We start from the raw sequence: 16894 nt of genomic DNA, 5'->3' as shown, positions 1-16894 counted from the left end.
TTTCTCCGCACGCGCTGAAGAACCACTGCTCCTCTTGGCCTAGGACGCAGCTTTATTGGGGATGTGGGTACCCGGTTTTCGTTCCCCATCACCTACCCCCTCCTCGGAGCCCTAGTACGGTCCCAGAGGGGGTTAAAACAACACTGACTACTGCTCCTGGACAGGAAGTGACTGGGGCGCCGGGCGGGGGTGGTGGTGAAGCGGCGCAGGCTAGCTCCGCGACCAGATGTGCGGCTCCAACTCCAGATGTTCTTCATCTCCGTCCGACCCGCCGTGTGAGCTCCTCCCCTGCTTCGCCTGTGCCAGGCTGGGCAGTGGATGGAGGTCACCCGGAGACAGCGGGGTCAGCCCCCGACAAGGGAGGAGTCTTCAGTGGGGACTCTGGTGAAGGGACCGTTCAAGCCTCCAAACTGAATCCTTTCCCCAACCCTGGCGGGCGCTGAGGACTACTAGGGTCACTCGCAGGCCAGCTTCCCGTCGAAACTGGAGAGGGCAATGGCGAAGGCCTGCAGGGCGCACAGCGGGTACCGGTAGTCTAGGGTGAAGGCGTCCTCGGCCACGCGGCCGAACTGCAGCACGATGTAGTCGGCTATGGACACAGACGGGGGTGGGGTGGGGGGGCGGCCCGAGACCTCTTGGGTTCTCCCTCCTGGCAGACAGTGCCCTCAACATTGAGGGAAGTCCCCCCACTCTTGCGTTGGGGCCCCAGTCCTTAGCCACCTCTCAGTTATTCACCCCACCGTCCATCCACCCTCTTATCTCGCCCAGCAAGCCCCACTCGCCTACAGCTTTACCAGCCACGGTAAGCCCCTGAAGGCGGCGACCCTGCCTTACCTTCTGCTGCCCAGGGCTATGCATATGACCAGCCCGCACTTAGAGAAACCGGTCAAACTTCCTTAAGCCTAGAATCCTTCCTTTCCAACGCCTCTGTGGTCTTTGCCCCATTCCTTCTTCTTCCCACCCCCAGACCCCAAGTCCTGTCTTAGACCACCAGCCTCATGGTTCCCCTCCTTATCCAGTGGTCCCCTCAGCCCCCATCCCATATCTGGCCCAGGTTTCCAGCCTCAATCCCAACACCTCCCCCAGCATCCATAGGGACAGGATGTTGCTAAAAATACCCCCAACCTCGGCCCGACCAGGCTCCACCAGAAATGTGATCTGGAGAGCGGTTTTTCAAGGCCTCAGGACAGGTGACACAGGGGGCACATCCCTAGGATGGAGTGGGGGTAGGGAACTCACTCAATGTTAACCAATTCTGGGAACCTGGAAAGTCCTTGGGAGATAACGTTCCATATCCAAACCCCTTCACCCTAGTGGGGACCTCTCCCCAAGGCTTGTAACAGGGGACATTTTTACTTAATTGTGTTCAAGGTACATTTTGTTTCCCTAACTCTTCGAGGGCAGGCCTTTGACCTCACTGGAGAGAGAACGATAGAAATGCTTGATTTATATTTCCTACTCCTAAAAGGCAACCATCCTCATGGGGTTGGGCACTGGAGCCAGACTACCTGGGTTCTAATCCCACCTCTGCCTCTCACAAGCTGTATGTGTGAGTTACTTAACTTCGCTGTGCCTCGGTTTTCTCCTCTGCCAAACAGGGACAATAATAATACCTTCCTCACAGGGCTGCTGAAAAGATTTAATTTTTTTTTTTCGGCGGTGCAGCTTGCGGAGATCTTAGTTCCCCGACCAGGGATTGAACCCATGCCCTTGGCAGTGAAAGCACAGAATCCTAACCACTGGACCACCAGGGAATTCCTGAAAAGATTTAATGATTCAATATCTGTGAAGTCCTGAGAACAGTGCCTGGTCCATAGAAAGTCTCATGTGTTAAGTAAACATAAACACTGTTTAAGTGTTTATGAAATAAATTTTGAGGGCCAGGGTAACCGCCTGGAGTTGCTGAGAGACTTTGGATAATGTGCTGCCCTCTCTGAGCCTCAGCATCCTTCTTGGCCACATGGGGGTTGGTCTATCAGTCTTTTTTATTTTTAAATTTGTATTTATTATTATTATTATTATTTGGACGCGTCACGTGGCTTGCACTATCAGCTTGCGGGGTCTTAATTCCCTGACTAGGGATTGAACCCAGGGCCCCGGCAGTGGAAGTGCTGAGTCCCAACCACTGGACTGCCAGGGAACTCCCTATCAGTGTTTTTTAAGCTCCAGCAGCGTAACTGTCCCTTCAACACAGTCTTACCCAGAATACCCCAATATCTACCCCAGGCTCTAGTCAGTGCTAGAAAGACGGCCTGGAACAGTGAGCCCCAAGACACCTGCTTGGAACATATGAGGCTCCTGGGAGCACAATGTCAATGCCCCCACAGGAGAGAGTGACCTTCCTGAATGTTCTGGCTTCAGAGATAAAGGACAGCTCCACTCCTCTGTGTGTGTGTGTGTGTGTGTGTGTTATATAGAGAGAGGGAGAGGGAGAGAGAGATGGGGGGTGGGGGAAAGACTTGAGTAAGGGTTGAGGTCTTGGAGGTGGTGGGGAACAGCCTGGCTTGGGTCCTCAGATACTCACGGTCATCGGCGTGGACAATCTGGAAGTTCTTGACCGAAGCCTGGGTGACTCGGCCTTGGAAGTTGAGGGTGTAGGAGCCACTGTCATCATTCCAGACGGGGGGCTTGTTGTGTAGCTCGATGAGGCTCTCCAGTGTCTTGTTCTGCCAGCGCACCAGCAGCCCGTCGCTGGCCTGGGGTGCCACGGATGGGGCAGTATTAGGGAGAGGACAGTTAGGGGTGGCTGAGATATCTCAGGACTGGTGGTGGAGGGGTGGCTGGGGACGTGTGCATGCCCTTGTGTGTGTGCAGCCTGGGTGTCAACGTCCATGCAGGGTATCCTTGAGCGCATGTGCGGTCTCTGTGGCGTCCGTACGGGCAGGGTGTGTATCTGTGAGAATGGGCTTCGCTGTGGAATGACAAAGTGGAGGGTTGGAAAGTGGAAAGTAGCATGTGGCACACAGGAGGTGCTCGATGCCATTGGTGCCCAAGGGGGTCTTAGGAACGGCCATATATGCTGGCACCGATTACAAGGATGAACCAGCTATTCTAGGACTTACAAGAAGCTCACAGTTGAGCTTGGAGAGATGTATAGGTAAAGAGTAGTTAAAATAAAATGTCCTGGAAGAGTTTCTGGAAGGAAGGAGCAGTATCTGTGTGATGGTGCTCTTGAGATATTTCTTTCCTTAGTTTCTTTGTCACCTGTTCATGTTCATGACTTAGAATGAGTCCGCTCAAGATCGTATCCTCCAAGAAGCCTTCCTGACCCCATGTCTGATTTAGATGTCAGCTCTGAGCTTCCATAACACCTTGCTCTTAACCATTTCTCCCACTGCACCGTTATGGACAGAATTAGATACCCTAACAGCATGCACAGTATTTGACTAATGGCTCTGTGCCTCAGTTTCCCTCACAACAGGGTTTTGTGAAGATTAAATGATTAATAGTGCATGAAGTGTTATTTAGATCAGTTCCTGGCACAGAGTAAATGCTCAATAAATATCAGATATTGTTTTGATGGTAACTCTTGTGTTGATTTTGGATCTTCAGTGCCTGGCTTTAATAAATGATTGTGGAATGAATGAACTGTAAGATGATGAAGAGATACACAAAGCAGCACTGGGTAGTTCTTACCAAGCCCAAACACACGTGGGAGGCACTGCCTCTGGAGGATTTATATGTTTATTCCAGGACGGAAGGAGCAACTGTGGAACCCACAAGCTCTTAAAGACCGGAGCCTCCCAGGGCTTGTGCCCCATGGGTTGGCCAGGCTTCTGATTACAGTGTCTTTCCGGCAGGGAGGGATGTGTGATCAGCTGATGGGAGTATTCTTTTTCATTGCAAATGAGTAAAGTGACATCACTGTGAGTGTCCATGCCAGTCATCGGTCTCTGAAATCCTGGGCTCACCCAACTTGCAGTGCTAAGGAGCAAAGCGTGGGACTGACACACTGAAGGAGGCCACCTCTCTCCAGGCCATCTCTCCATCTTACCCTACCCCTCACACACACACACACACACAAAACAAACAGCCTTTGCTTTTTAAAATATGTCAATCATATCACTCCTTTCCTCAAAACCCTGATATAGCTTCCTGTTTCTCTGAGTAAAAACCAGTTATACAGACTCATCTGCCCCTCACTGTCACCTCTCTGACCTGCTTCCCCAACCCACCAGGCACTCCTGCCTCAGGGCCTTTGCACTGTCTCCTCCCCCTGCCTGAATGTTCTTTTCCCAGATATTTGCAGGCTTGCTCCTCATCTCCTTCAAATTTCATCTTCTCAGTGAGGCTCACTCTGACCACTGTATGTAAATTGAAACCTACACACACACACACACCCCTCATCTCCTTTCCCTTGTTCGACTTTTTCTTTTTTCCCCACAGTACTTATCACCTTCTAACGTACTACACAATTTACTTATCTATCACAATTATTGTCTACTGTCTGCCTTCCTCCACTAGAATGCCAGCTTCATGAGTGCAGATCTTTGTTTTGTCCACTGATGTCTCCAGTTGCCTAGACTAATACTTGGCACTCAATGTATGTGTGTTGAATGAATATATGAATGAGTGATTTGATGTAAACTGAAAAAAACAAAGCAAAACAAAACAACCCCTATTGTGCTTGTTTCGGTGAATTCAGTGAAAAACCCCTGAATTGAATTAATTCCACAAGTTGCCAGAATGAATTTGTGACAGGGTGATGGGGTGACAGGGTGATTTGTGACCAGGTGATGGGTGTGCTCAGGGGTTTGGGTACTGGGCAGGCCGAGCACCCCCCCCCCGCCCCCCAGCTTCCCAGGAGTGGGTTACAAGCAGGTCAGTACGGAGCAGGACCCTCTGGGAGGGGCTTCAGGGAGGTAAGGAGCTCACATTGCGGGGCCGAATGGGGACCCTCTCCTTGTCCGAATTCATGCCGGGAATGATGACCGTCATGCGCCGGGGACCTCGGAAGCCCAGCACGTTGGTTTCCTGGGAGGGAGATGCGCGTTAGGCCGGCCCCGGCGAGAGGAGGGGCCTGCCTGCCGCGGGGGACAGGTGGGACTCTCACATAGATCACAGCCGCCAGCTCCTGCCGAAGGCTCCCCACATCCGTGCTGCCTCCGCGGTGCGGGTTCTGTCCATTGTCAAAGACGGTAAAGCGGTTCCCCAGGAGGTTGGACCTGCAAGCAGGGTGGAGCTGGGGGCGGGGCTGAGGAAGGTCCACACCCCTCCTCCCAGACCCTCACAGCCAAGCTTTGAGAGCTTCCTAACTCAAGCATGGGTGTGTATTAGGACCGGAGCAATTCAGGTCCCCTGCCCCTGGCTTCCGCCATGAAGTCTTTTTAAAAGCTGGATCTAGAAGGAGACTGGGAAGCTTTCAAATCTCAGCTCCGTCTCTTGCTAGCTGTATGACCCCAGGCAAGTTACTTAAACTCTTAGTCTCAACTTCCCCATCTGTAAAATGGGCATGATAACAGTATTTACCCCATTTGGTTGATAAGAGGATTGAATGGATTAATATTTGGAAGTTACTTAGAAATACACCTAACACATAGGTAGGCCTTACATAAGTGTTTGTTAAATAAATAAATTAAAGAAATAAGGCTTGACTTGGGGGTTCACTTTCCCTTCACCTCTCAGATTTGTGGTGAGGATTGAATGAGCTATATGGAGAGACATAGCACAGCGTAGGTGCTGAATATTTATTCGTCCGTTCAGTTGGTAAATATTTATTGAATAGCTACTACGTGCCACGTGCTAGGAATTCAACCATGAACAAGACAGGCATAATCCCTGTCCCATGGACCTTATGTCCTACTCCAAGTGAGGTCTCTGGACCAGCAGTGTGGGCATCACCTGGGTGCTTCTTAGAAATGCAGAATCTCACTCCTTGCCCAGACCCACTGAACCTTTTTTTTTGGGGGGGGCAGGATCTCAGTTCCACAGACCAGGGATTGAACCTGGGCCACGGCAGTGAAAGCCCAGAATCCTAACTACTAAGCCACCAGGGAACTCCGCCCACTGAACCATTTTAACAAGACCCCCAAGTGATCTATGCCTGTCAAAGTGTGAGAAGCCCTGGGCCAGGGGACAATTCCACAGTGTCCGATGTGGTGGGCACTCTGGCAGGCACAAGGGGACAGAGGTGACTGGCCACTGAGCTTCCCAGCCCCACCTCAGCTTCCCGATGAAATTCTCCCCTCCTCGGGACAGATTGGTGGGGTCACTGGAGATGAGGTAATTGGCTGTCTTGCTCCGTTTCCGTTTCCTGCCAGCCAGGAGGAACACCTGGGGAGAGGGGTCACAGAGATGCGCTGGAGGAAGGAGGTGCACTGGAGGAAGGAGGTGCACCCGGGGAAAGAGAAGGCCCATTTGCCCCGCAGCCCTCGCCCCACTGCACTTTGGCTCTAGACTCTCCCTCAGTCTGGGTCCTGGCCCCTCCACTCTCCGTCCCACTGGCTGCCACCCCTCTCCAACCCACCTTCTTCTCTGTGTCCAGGTGCAGGAAGTAGGAGGGATACAGGCCCCGGTCCATGCCCTTCTTGTCCCGGGTCAGCCGGCAGCGGACCGTCTGGCCCTGGGGGGCAGGCCGAAGCACGAACTCCTGGGGTTCGTCCACTTCCACGGGTGGGGATGGGGCCCTCTCCTCCTTCTGGGTGGGGGCAGAGGGTGCATCAGCCCCAGAGCACTAGCTTCCCGGCCCTCAGCAGGTCCCCAGTGCTGGGATGCAGGCAGGGCAGGCAGGACAACTCACCATTTTCTGTTTGGGGAGAGAACAGAGGCTGTTAGAGTGCAGCCGGCCCCTCCCCCAGCAGCTCACCAGGCCGTGTTAGGAGGCTCTGGGGAGCTTTGTGCTTTATTACTATTTTGTTTAGCTTGTGGTTATGAGCCCAGGCTTTGGAGCCAGACAGCCTGGGTTCAAATCCTGGTTCCACCACTGTCTGTCATGGTTGTTAAGTTTTAACCACACTGTGACTCAGTTTTTTCATCTGAGAAGTATGTAGGGTTGGGGTGGATACCTGGGACAGAACTTAGTTTATATATTTAACAGACACTCATAGAAAGTCTACCAATGTGCCAGGAATTATTCTAAGCACTTTCCAAATATTAACTCATTCCTCTTATCAGTAGCTACTGAGGTAGTTGTTCCATTATACAGGTGAAGAAGCTGAGGCTCAGAGAGCTTAAATAACTTGTCCAAGTTCACATAGTAAGAGGTGAAGCTGGGCTTTGAATGCTGTTAAACCCAGAGCCTTTAGAAAGACCTTCCATCATACAGATGCTCTCAGGGGGTGAACTGAGGTGAGGCTGAAGGTGTGGATTGCTGTGTTCTAAACACATGGCGTTATAGAAGTGTCAGCTACCACTATAATTATAGCAGGCGGTAAATACTCAATGAATGTAGCAGCCAACCTCCAACATGGCCCCCGATGCTCCCCACCTCCTGGTATTTATGCCCGTGTGTAGACCCTTCCCACACTGTATCAGCGTTGGTCTTTGTGACCAATAGGATATGGCAGAAGTGATGGACGGTCACTTCTAAGGCTAGGTCATAAAAGATATTACAGCTTCTGCCTTGCTGTATCTCTTGGGCCACTCTTGGGCTCTGGGGCAAGTTGGCTGCCATGTCTTAAGGAGAGTCAAGCAGCCTCTGGAGAGACCTCCAGCCAACAGTCATGACAGTGAACCATTTTAGAAGTGGATCCTCCATTTCCAGTCAAACTTTAAGAATGACCACAGCCCCAGTTGACATCTCGACTACAACCTCACAGGAGACCCTGAGTCCCAACTACCCCTGCTAAGCCACTCCTAGATTTCTGACTCACAGAAATTAAGAAAATAAATTGTCATTTTAAGTTTTCGGGTGGTTGTTATATAGCAATACATAGTCAATACAATGAATGAATAAATAAGTTCATTTTGCTCTTTGAAAAACTTTTAATAACTATGTGGTTGCATTAGGCCCTAGGGTGGCCTAGTGACCACCCTACCATTGCCCCTTCTGTTCTTACAAACCTAGTGCCTTTTGCTATCATGTTCTGTCCCTCACAAGAGGGGGAACCAAGACTCTAACCCCAAGTTTCCCAGCTGGGGAGACAAGGGACTGCCACCTGGGTGTGTGCATTTCAGGTATAAATGCTGTCTGGGAGTCACTAAGAAGCCCTGATGTGCTGAGGTTGCCCATTTTGCTGAGGGCAGGTTTGCACTGTGTGTGAAGTGAGGCTGGTGTTAGGGAGCAGGCCCTTAGCCTCCAGGTAAGTGGCATCTCTTCTTCGCTCTAGGCTGCTTTAGAAGAAACTTGGGAAATCCAAGACTATGTTTGGAACGTGATGTTGGGAAAGCCAGACATATTCAAACATTTCTACAGAGGTGGATTTTGGCCTACTATATTAAAGGCTGTACTGCAGTTATATTCTTTCTGGAAGACAATAAGCTGGCCTTTCAGTTATATATCAGTTTCTGGTGATCTTGGCTAATGTGAATCAGTCCCCCAAGACCTGACCACCCCTGTACAAAGGAATAAACCCACAAACTAAGATACCCCCAGGCCCTGCCCTCAGGATGATCTCTCCACTCATGGAAACCTGTTTCTCGAAGACTTTCATCACTTTCTCTTTCCAGTTCGACCTCTCTCTCCCGCTTACTCCTGCCTGTGCATGTTGGTACCTGAGTCCTGTTTGTGAGTGGGGGCTGTATTGGAAATATTTAACAACGTGTTCTGCCCATGGAGACTGCACCGTCAGAGTGGACACTGGTAGGACTGGAAGACATCCTGGAGGCCTCTGATGGCCAGTGTTAACCCTTTGGTTGCTGGAAGGTTGGGAGGGCCTGGGTGGGAGAGCAGAAAGCACTCTGAGCAGTATCTCAGAGCAGCAGAGTGGAACTATTTTAAAAACTCAAGTATGGGGTGGATGGGTGGGGAGGTGGGAAGAATTGGGAGATTGGGATTGACGTATATGCACTAATATGTATAAAATAGATAACTAATGAAAACCTGCTGTATAGCACAGGGAACTCTACATAATGCTCTGTGGTGACCTAAATGGGAAGGAAATCCAAAAAAGAAGGGATATATTATGCATATAGCTGATGCACTTTGCTGTATAGCAGAAACTAACACAACATTGTAAAGCAACCATACCCCAATTTAAAAAACGTCATAGGGCTTCCCTGGTGGTGCAGTGGTTGAGAGTCCGCCTGCCGATGCAGGGGACATGGGTTCATGCCCCGGTCCGGGAAGATCCCACATGCCGCGGAGCGGCTAGGCCCGTGAGCCTGCGCGTCCGGAGCCTGTGCTCCGCAATGGGAGAGGCCACAACAGTGAGAGGCCCGCGTACCACAAAAAAAATAAGTAATAGCTCAACTACAGCTGGCTGTCAGTCAGTCAGTGTGCCCAGGGATGTGCATGCATATGTCTGTCTGCCTGGGCTCCACCTCCCTGGTACAGAAAATGTGTGGCTCTCATGTGGGGGCCATGAGAGCATCTCCGGCTGTGTCTGATAGTTAGGCTGCAGGGGGGAGGGCTCAGAGCAGGTGACATAAGGCCCCTGGGTGGCCAGTCCCAGCCTGGTGACCCCACAACTGCCTCTTCTGTTCTCACAAACCTGGTTCCCTTTGTCCTCATATCCTGTCACCAGAGAGGCAGCTAAGATTCTAACCCCAAATGACTCCATGGTCCCAGCCCACGAGGTCCCACACTCAGGTCCCCCAAGCCCAGGCCCCTGCCACTGCTCCCTGGAGGGAGCTCACCCTCTCCCGTCTGGGCTCCAACCTTTTTGCCTTTTCCTTTTGCTTTGCCCTTCTGATTGCTGTTCTTGGTCACCACAGCTGCCACCTCTTCCTCTTCCTCCTCCTTCTCCTCTTCTGAGTCTTTGGGAGTGCCTGAGCATTGTAGGGGAGCAAGTCTGTTAACCCCTTACCCTGGCGGAACCCATCTTGTTTTGCAAGGTACGTCCAACACCCACGCCTCACTTGGACCCCTCCCACAACCACAAGAGAGCAACCCCCTTTCACTATTATCAGAAAGTAATAGGGCTTCCCTGGTGGCGCAGTGGTTAAGAATCCGCCTGCCAATGCAGGGGACACGGGTTCGAGCCCCGGTCCAGGAAGATCCCACATGCCGCAGAGCAGCCAAGCCCATGCACCACAACTACTGAGCCTGCGCTCTAGAGCCCACGAGCCACAACTACTGAAGCCTGCGTGCCTAGAGCCCATGCTCCGCAACAAGAGAAGCTACTGCAATGAGAAGCCCGTGCGCAGCAACGAAGACCCAATGCAGCCAAAAATAATAAATAAATAAAATAACTAAATTAAAAAAAGGAAAGAAAAGAAAGTAATAGCCTCAGAAAAGCTAAGACACTGCCTGAGGCCACACAGCTATTAAAGTGGGGGTCAAGATGCCCCCAGTCTTCTGACTTTATTATTATTTTTTATTGGAGTATAGTTGCTTTACACTGCTGTGTCAGTTTCTGCTATACAGCAAAGCGAATAATCCATACATATACCAAGTCTTTGACTTTAGAACCCCTACTCCTCACCCGATTCTGCATCCCTCCTTCCACACCCACGACTGCCTCTGGATGTCCTGACACCAGAGGCCACTGCCACCTACCTTTCTTCTTCAGAGCTTTTTCCCCAGGGTCATCGCCCCCAACCAGAAACATGGCTGCCGGTGTCTTCTTCCTCACTCTGGTCGGGCTCACTGAGCTTCCCTTGTCGGCCTCCCCGGACCCTGTGTGTGTGGATGTGAAGAGGTCACACCCCGCGCCTCACCCAGAGTCCCTTGTTCCTCCACAGACCAGGCTCACCTTTCTTCTTCATCTTTCTCATCTTGGTCCCTTCCCCTGCTGATGCCTCCTTCTTCTTAATCCGCAGAGGTTTCAGTGGGGGGACAGGGCTTCCCAGGTCCTCTGGAAATGGAGGGTGGGAGTTAGACAAAGAAGAGCCACCTTCCAATCCACTCATTGTTCCTTCAGTCCCCAGGGAGGCCCAGAGCACCTTCTGCTTGTCTTGTTTTTAACCCTGAGTCCAAAAAGGACTGGATGAACACCAGGAGTTTAATAAGTAGTTACTGAATGAATGAATGGATGAATGCCAGGCCTCCTAACCGAGCCTCTGAATCCCAGCTCCCACCCCATCTCCTCCAGAAAACCTCCTGTGGTCAGTGCTACAGACAGTCCTCCCCGCCCCTCCAAGAGGCCCAAGGTCCTAGCTACATGTCCACATGTAGACCAGACCCCAGTACCCATGGGGCAAGGTGCCCCAGCCAGGGAGCTATCACAGCATTTATTCACTGATTGATTTTTTACTATAATCACTTTGATACTTTCGTAAAAATTATAAAAATAATTCATCTTGAGTTAAAAAAAAAATCACAAAGAAAACTAAAATCCTCTGCCCTTCCTGGCTCACAGAGCACCCTGGGCAGGGGGCTGGGGGGATGGTGGAGGGAACACATATTGATTTAAGGACCATCGGAGGGAAGAAACCACCAAAGGGAAAAACTCTTGGGTCCAGGCACTGGGGAGCTTTTTTTTTTTTTTGCGGTACACGGGCCTCTCACTGTTGTGGCCTCTCCCATTGTGGAGCACAGGCTCCAGACGCGCAGGCTCAGCGGCCATGGCTCACGGGCCCAGCTGCTCCGCAGCATGTGGGATCCTCCTGGACTGGGGCACGAACCCGTGTCCCCTGCATCGGCAGGCGGACTCTCAACCACTGCACCACCAGGGAAGCCCATCTGGGGAACTTTTTGATGTCTCAACTCCTGCGTATCCATGAGACACCAGGCCCCCCAGGGGTGGGGCTAGTTTTGTGTGTCTTTACCCCCTCTGGACCCTCAACACCCACCCTTCGGACCCTGGGCTTTGGCCTTCCTTTCCTTGATGTCTGCAGAAGCCTTCTCTTTGGGGGGCTTCTTGGGAGGCAGACGGATTTTCTCTTTCTTTTCCTTCTCCTCCTTGTCCTCTTCCTCCTCCTCCTCGTCTTCTTCCTCCTCCTCCTCCCCTGCAGGTAAAAACTGCTCATAACAGGGACTGGGGTGGGCCCCATTATGTGGGGAGCCCAGTCCTTCCAGATTGCTGGGAGGCGGTGAAGGAGCTGGGGGTAGGAGGCTCCCCTTCTGCAACAGAAACAGGAGGAAGAAAGGAGTTTCGGCACCTTCCTCAAAGAAGGGAGTGACTCCAGTCTTCCAAGGTCTACAAGTCAGGAGAGAGAGCTGGAGTTGGGGGGATGCTGGGGGCTTGGCAATCCTGTTCTGGGAAAACGCCGTTCTCTGCATGTCCTTCCTCTCTCTCTGGTACCCTCAGCTCCTCACACACTCTCCTGGGGTCTTTCAGTTTCCCCTTCTCTGCCCCTTCTAAAAGACACCTGCACTGCTTCTCCCTGTCCTGGTCTGTTGCTATTTCTAACTTCTAGCCAGACCCGTCTGAGCTACCTCCGGCCCCTAGCTGCAGGGTTTTTTTTGTTTGTTTGTTTAAATATTTATTTATTTTTAATTTTTGTTGGCTGTGCCGGGTCTTAGTTGCAGCTCGCAGGATCTTCCTTGTGGCATGCGGGGGTCTTTAGTTGCGGCATGCATGTGGGATCTATTTCCCCGACCAGGGATGGAACTTGGGGCCCCTGCATTGGGAGGGTGGAGTCTTACCCAGCGGATCACCAGGGAAGCTGCAGTTTAAGGCAAAACTCTTAACCTCAATATGCCTCGGTTTCCCCCTCCCGACGATGGGAAAGAACACGAGAATAAAGGTTTTCCTGGCTCAAAGACGAAGCCAGGGACGTGGACGCGGTTTTTCCGAGTTGTCTGCCTCTCTCCATCTGCTGTTCCTGTCCAGCCCCTTCCCTCCTCCTCTCCAGTTGCCCCCTTCCTTCTGGCGCTCTCTCACCGTCCTCCGCGTCTGGGGCGCGGGCTACCAGGAAGGTCTCCCGGGGGTCGCGCTTCTTGGCCTCAGGGTCCCTGAGGAACTTGGCGTAGACAGTCTGCAGCTCCCGGGCCTCGGCGGGCTCCCGGGAGGGCTCCTCCCGCGGGCTCCTCCTCCGTCCCGCTGAGCCGAGATGCGCAGGTCAGGCGGGACCTCCAACGGCGCCCACTCCCCCTCGGGCTCCTCACCCTGGGGTCTCTCTGGGGCTCTGTTTCCACCTTGGACATCCCTCTCCCAGCTTTTATCATCCCTACACTCCTCCTAACCCCCAGCTCAACCCCAAGTCCGCTCCGCCGCTTCCCCCTCCAATTACACCCCCCTCCCACGCCCCTGCTCCCAGGGGTGTTTCCCAGACTCAAGGACACCCTCGCCCGCGGTCGTTCCCTCCCGTGACCCTCACCCGGGGGGGCGCCCCGGGGCCCAGCCTTCCGCATGCCTCCAGGTCTCCGGGGCTTGGATTCCGTGGGGCAGGGGGACTCTGGGGCTTCTGTCTTCTTCTTCCTCAACTTCTGTCGCTGCAGGGTGGGGGTCAAGAGGAGGAGGGGAAGGAAAGGGGGGCTCTGAGGGCTGCCTATCACTCTCTAATCCCTTGAGCCGCCAGAAATAACCGCAGATTATTGGGAGGGGAACTGCACCCTTTCCTGGGGTGAGGAAGAATGACCCCCTCCCGTGTACCAGGGCCACCTCCAATGCCCCAAAGCCCAAGTTCCTCTCCTGGACACCCCATACCCCCAAACACCCCCTTCGTGCAAAAACAAAACAAAACAAAAACCTCCAGGGAAGCAACAAGCCCCAGAGGCTGCTGAGTGGGACCCTCCCCACTCTCAGACCCCCTACGCTGCGTGGGGGGCTCTTTCTGTCTCTTCTCCAAGCAGGGGTGACATACCTGCTTGGTACGCTGCGGGACCTCCGGGCTCTGGCCTTCCTCCTCATGCCCGCTGAGGGTAGCAAAGGAATCAGTCTGTCTCCCTCCCCTTTTCCTGCCCCTCCCCAAACCCTCCATCTGGCCCCCCCACCAGGGTTCAGGTAGGATGAGGTGAGGGCTTTCCACACCTGTCTGAGGCCCACACCTCTCGGAGGGTGTCGTCCTGCAGCGGCATGGTGCCTGCACCTATCCACAGTCCCTGCTCTGGCCACCCTGCAGCCCTAGAAGCTTCCCTGAGGGCCCCAGCTAATCCGGGCTCAGCTTCACCCCCACCTCCTGCTGGCTCAAGAGGGTGGCAGCACTGTGGGAGGTGCTCCTTCCTGGAACCCATCCCCCTGCCTGGCCCACTGAGGGAAGAGGCTGAAAACTCAGATCCTCAGCGGCCCAAAGGATGGCATCACTGTACCAGGTCCTCCCGCGCCCTGAACTTTGGCTTAGAGATGCTGATTTGATAATTTGTTGGTGGTAAATGGGGCATGGGAAGAAAATATGACATCAGATCCTGTATTTATCTTTCTTTTTCATTAAAAAAATAAAAACTAGGATTTACTAATATTTAACGTATATGGATTGATAGATGCATGTGTATATACTTTATAAAGAAACATGCCTATATTCTGGGTGTCCACCTAAATATCTTTTTACTGATAAGGAACTTTTTTTTTTTGGCTCACCTTGCAGCTCGTGGGATCTCAGTTCCCCAACCAGGGATCAAGCCCGGGCCGTCAGCAGTGAGAGCGTGGAGGCTTAACCACTGGACCACCAGGGAATTCCCAGGAACATGCTTTTTTAAGAGTTTAGAGACAAGGGATGTAGTGTTGATGTGATTAATATCATGGGAGAGGTTTGGCTAAGTGCAGAGGAAGCCCAGAAGAGGGACCCTATTGGGGGTCCTAGAGGCTTCCTGAAACCTGATCTAAAACTTGAAACTCAAAAAGGCGAGGGGAGTTCTGCAGCCAAAAAGAAAAAAAAAAGAAAAGAAAAAAGGAAAAAAAAAAAGTGGGATGGGCTATACCTGGAAAGGGAACAGCAAGATAGAGACCTAGAGGTTGGAAACAGGCAGATGTATTCAAAGGTCTAGGACTAGGAGGGAGGCAGCTGTGTCAGGCATGGGTCAGTCCTGAGCCCAAGCTCTAAGCTCTGCCGCTTAAGAGGTGAATATCCTTGGGTGACAGATTTAACCTCTCTGGGCCTCCATTTCCTCATTTATCAAGTGGGTTTGATAAAGCACTGACCTAGTAGGGATGTTGTGCAGATTAAGTGAGATGACAGATGGAAAGTTGCAAACAGTGAGCGCTCAAAAATTGGTAATTATGTGCTCCTTTTCAGAGCACTTCAGCTCCATCTCTGTCTCCTCAGCATTTACAGCACAACTTGACACATGATTGGGGTTCATTTTTTTCATGTGTGAATTAATGAGCACAGTTTTTCTTTTTTTTGGCTGTGCGGCTTGCGGGATCTTAGTTCCTGGAGCAGGGATTGAACCTGGGCCTCGGCAGTGAAAGCGCCGAGTCCTAACCACTGGACTACCAGGGAATTCCTTATTTCATGTGATTTTCACTGGACAAGAGCCCAATGAGATAGGCGAGGTAGAGATTATTATCTCCATTTTATAGGTGGAGAAACTGAGGCCCAGGGAGGTGAAGTGACCTGCTCAGTATCAGCCAGATGAAAACCAGCTCTGTCTCCTGTCAGAGCTTTTGTTCTCAACCCTTTTATATTTTATACAGTCGAAACGATTAGAGATGGAATTTGAATGAAACAGTCTTTTTGTCTTTCGCCACTTCCTTGGTCCACCTGATTCAGATGCGCCATAATTAATCTTCCTAAAATACCACTTCTTCTGTTGACACCTTTGCTCAAAAATTGTCATTGGGTCCCTACGATCAAGATTAAGTGTGCTGAGTTGGCATTCAAGGCTCTCCCTGATCTGGTCCCAATCTGCCTTTCTAACTACAGGGCTGTCTCATACCCTATTCTCCATCCAGCCCCATAGGTTTACTTGTTTCCTTTATACTTTCTCTCCTTCATGCCTTTGTTCAAGCTGCTCCCTCCTGGAATCCCTATTACATGAAACCCATCCAACCCTAGATAGCCCTCAAGTCCCAACCTCCAAGATTCTTTGGTCCTCATCTGACTCTGAATGTGTAATAATCATAATAGCATTTATTGACCACCTACCGTGCATGAGGCCCTTGTTCCCATTCTCTCTCCACCCTCATGATGATATTTATAAGGCAGACACTAAAACCCTGTTATGAAAGGTAAGGAAACTCACAGCTGCGAGTCAGTCAACAAGTATTTCCTGGGCACTGACTCTGTGCCAAACAGTACTGGTTATACAGTAATGGACAAAAAGATGTGGTCCCTGCCCTCATGGAGCTTCCATTCTTGTGAGAAAGACAGATGGTAAAGCCATAAATAAACAAATTAGTTATAATGCTCTCATTATTATTAATTGTAATAAATTCCAAGAAGGGAAAGAACTGGGTTCCGTGAGAATAGCGGGGCTGGGTGGGGGGGCAGTCTGGATATAGAGAACAGATGAGGCTGTCTGAGAAGTGAAATTTTAAACTGAGACCTGAAGGATTTCAAAGACTAGGAAAGAGAATGTTCCAGGTAAAAGGCACAGCTTATGCCAAATGTTTCCAAGCAGCAAAGAACACGGCACCATGGAGCAGTGGGGTCCCCTCGACCAGGACAAGAGTGACCCTGCCTAAGAACCGCCCTTCAGAGGGTTCTGGAGAATGTCCACCCCCAAACAAATCCATGCCAAGAACCACAGGGTGCCTGGCGCTCAGCAGGCTGTAAACGTAAACATCCCCGTTCTAACACTGTTCAGGCCCCAGGGAACACTGCTCCACATCTCTTGCCCACTGTTCTCAGAACAAAGATTCCTGCACCGGCCTGTGGGAGGCGTGTCGGTTGAGCTTCGGCCAATGCCAGAGATGGACCCTGCTTTGGAGCTGCGGGGAAGATTTGAGCAGCAGAAGCTTTTAAGTGAAAGAAAAGGTAAATGCAGTTCTCATATCTCTCCTCTCGGGTTGCATGGATATCACAGATACTT

General features: G+C 51.6%; 1 protein-coding gene across 1 annotated transcript; it reads right to left on the bottom strand.

The window, feature by feature from the left end:
* Positions 1–41: 41 nt before the first annotated feature.
* TULP1 (TUB like protein 1) lies at positions 42–14002 on the bottom strand. Its single transcript, XM_067752096.1, has 14 exons — positions 13956–14002; positions 13789–13840; positions 13339–13417; positions 12867–13025; positions 11833–11988; positions 10794–10895; positions 10598–10717; positions 9752–9867; positions 6467–6637; positions 6161–6273; positions 5054–5165; positions 4876–4974; positions 2525–2696; positions 42–589 (listed from the first exon to the last, which is right to left on the bottom strand). Exons 1-14 carry the CDS (start codon positions 14000–14002, stop codon positions 456–458), a joined length of 1632 nt encoding a protein of 543 aa, XP_067608197.1. The 3' UTR covers positions 42–455.
* Between the last annotated feature and the right edge of the window lie 2892 nt (positions 14003–16894).

This window comes from Pseudorca crassidens, chromosome 10 (genome assembly GCF_039906515.1).
Source record: "Pseudorca crassidens isolate mPseCra1 chromosome 10, mPseCra1.hap1, whole genome shotgun sequence".
Taxonomy (NCBI): domain Eukaryota; kingdom Metazoa; phylum Chordata; class Mammalia; order Artiodactyla; family Delphinidae; genus Pseudorca; species Pseudorca crassidens.
The sequence above is the reverse complement of the archived record's forward strand: the minus strand, read 5'-3'. Positions and strand labels throughout refer to the sequence as shown.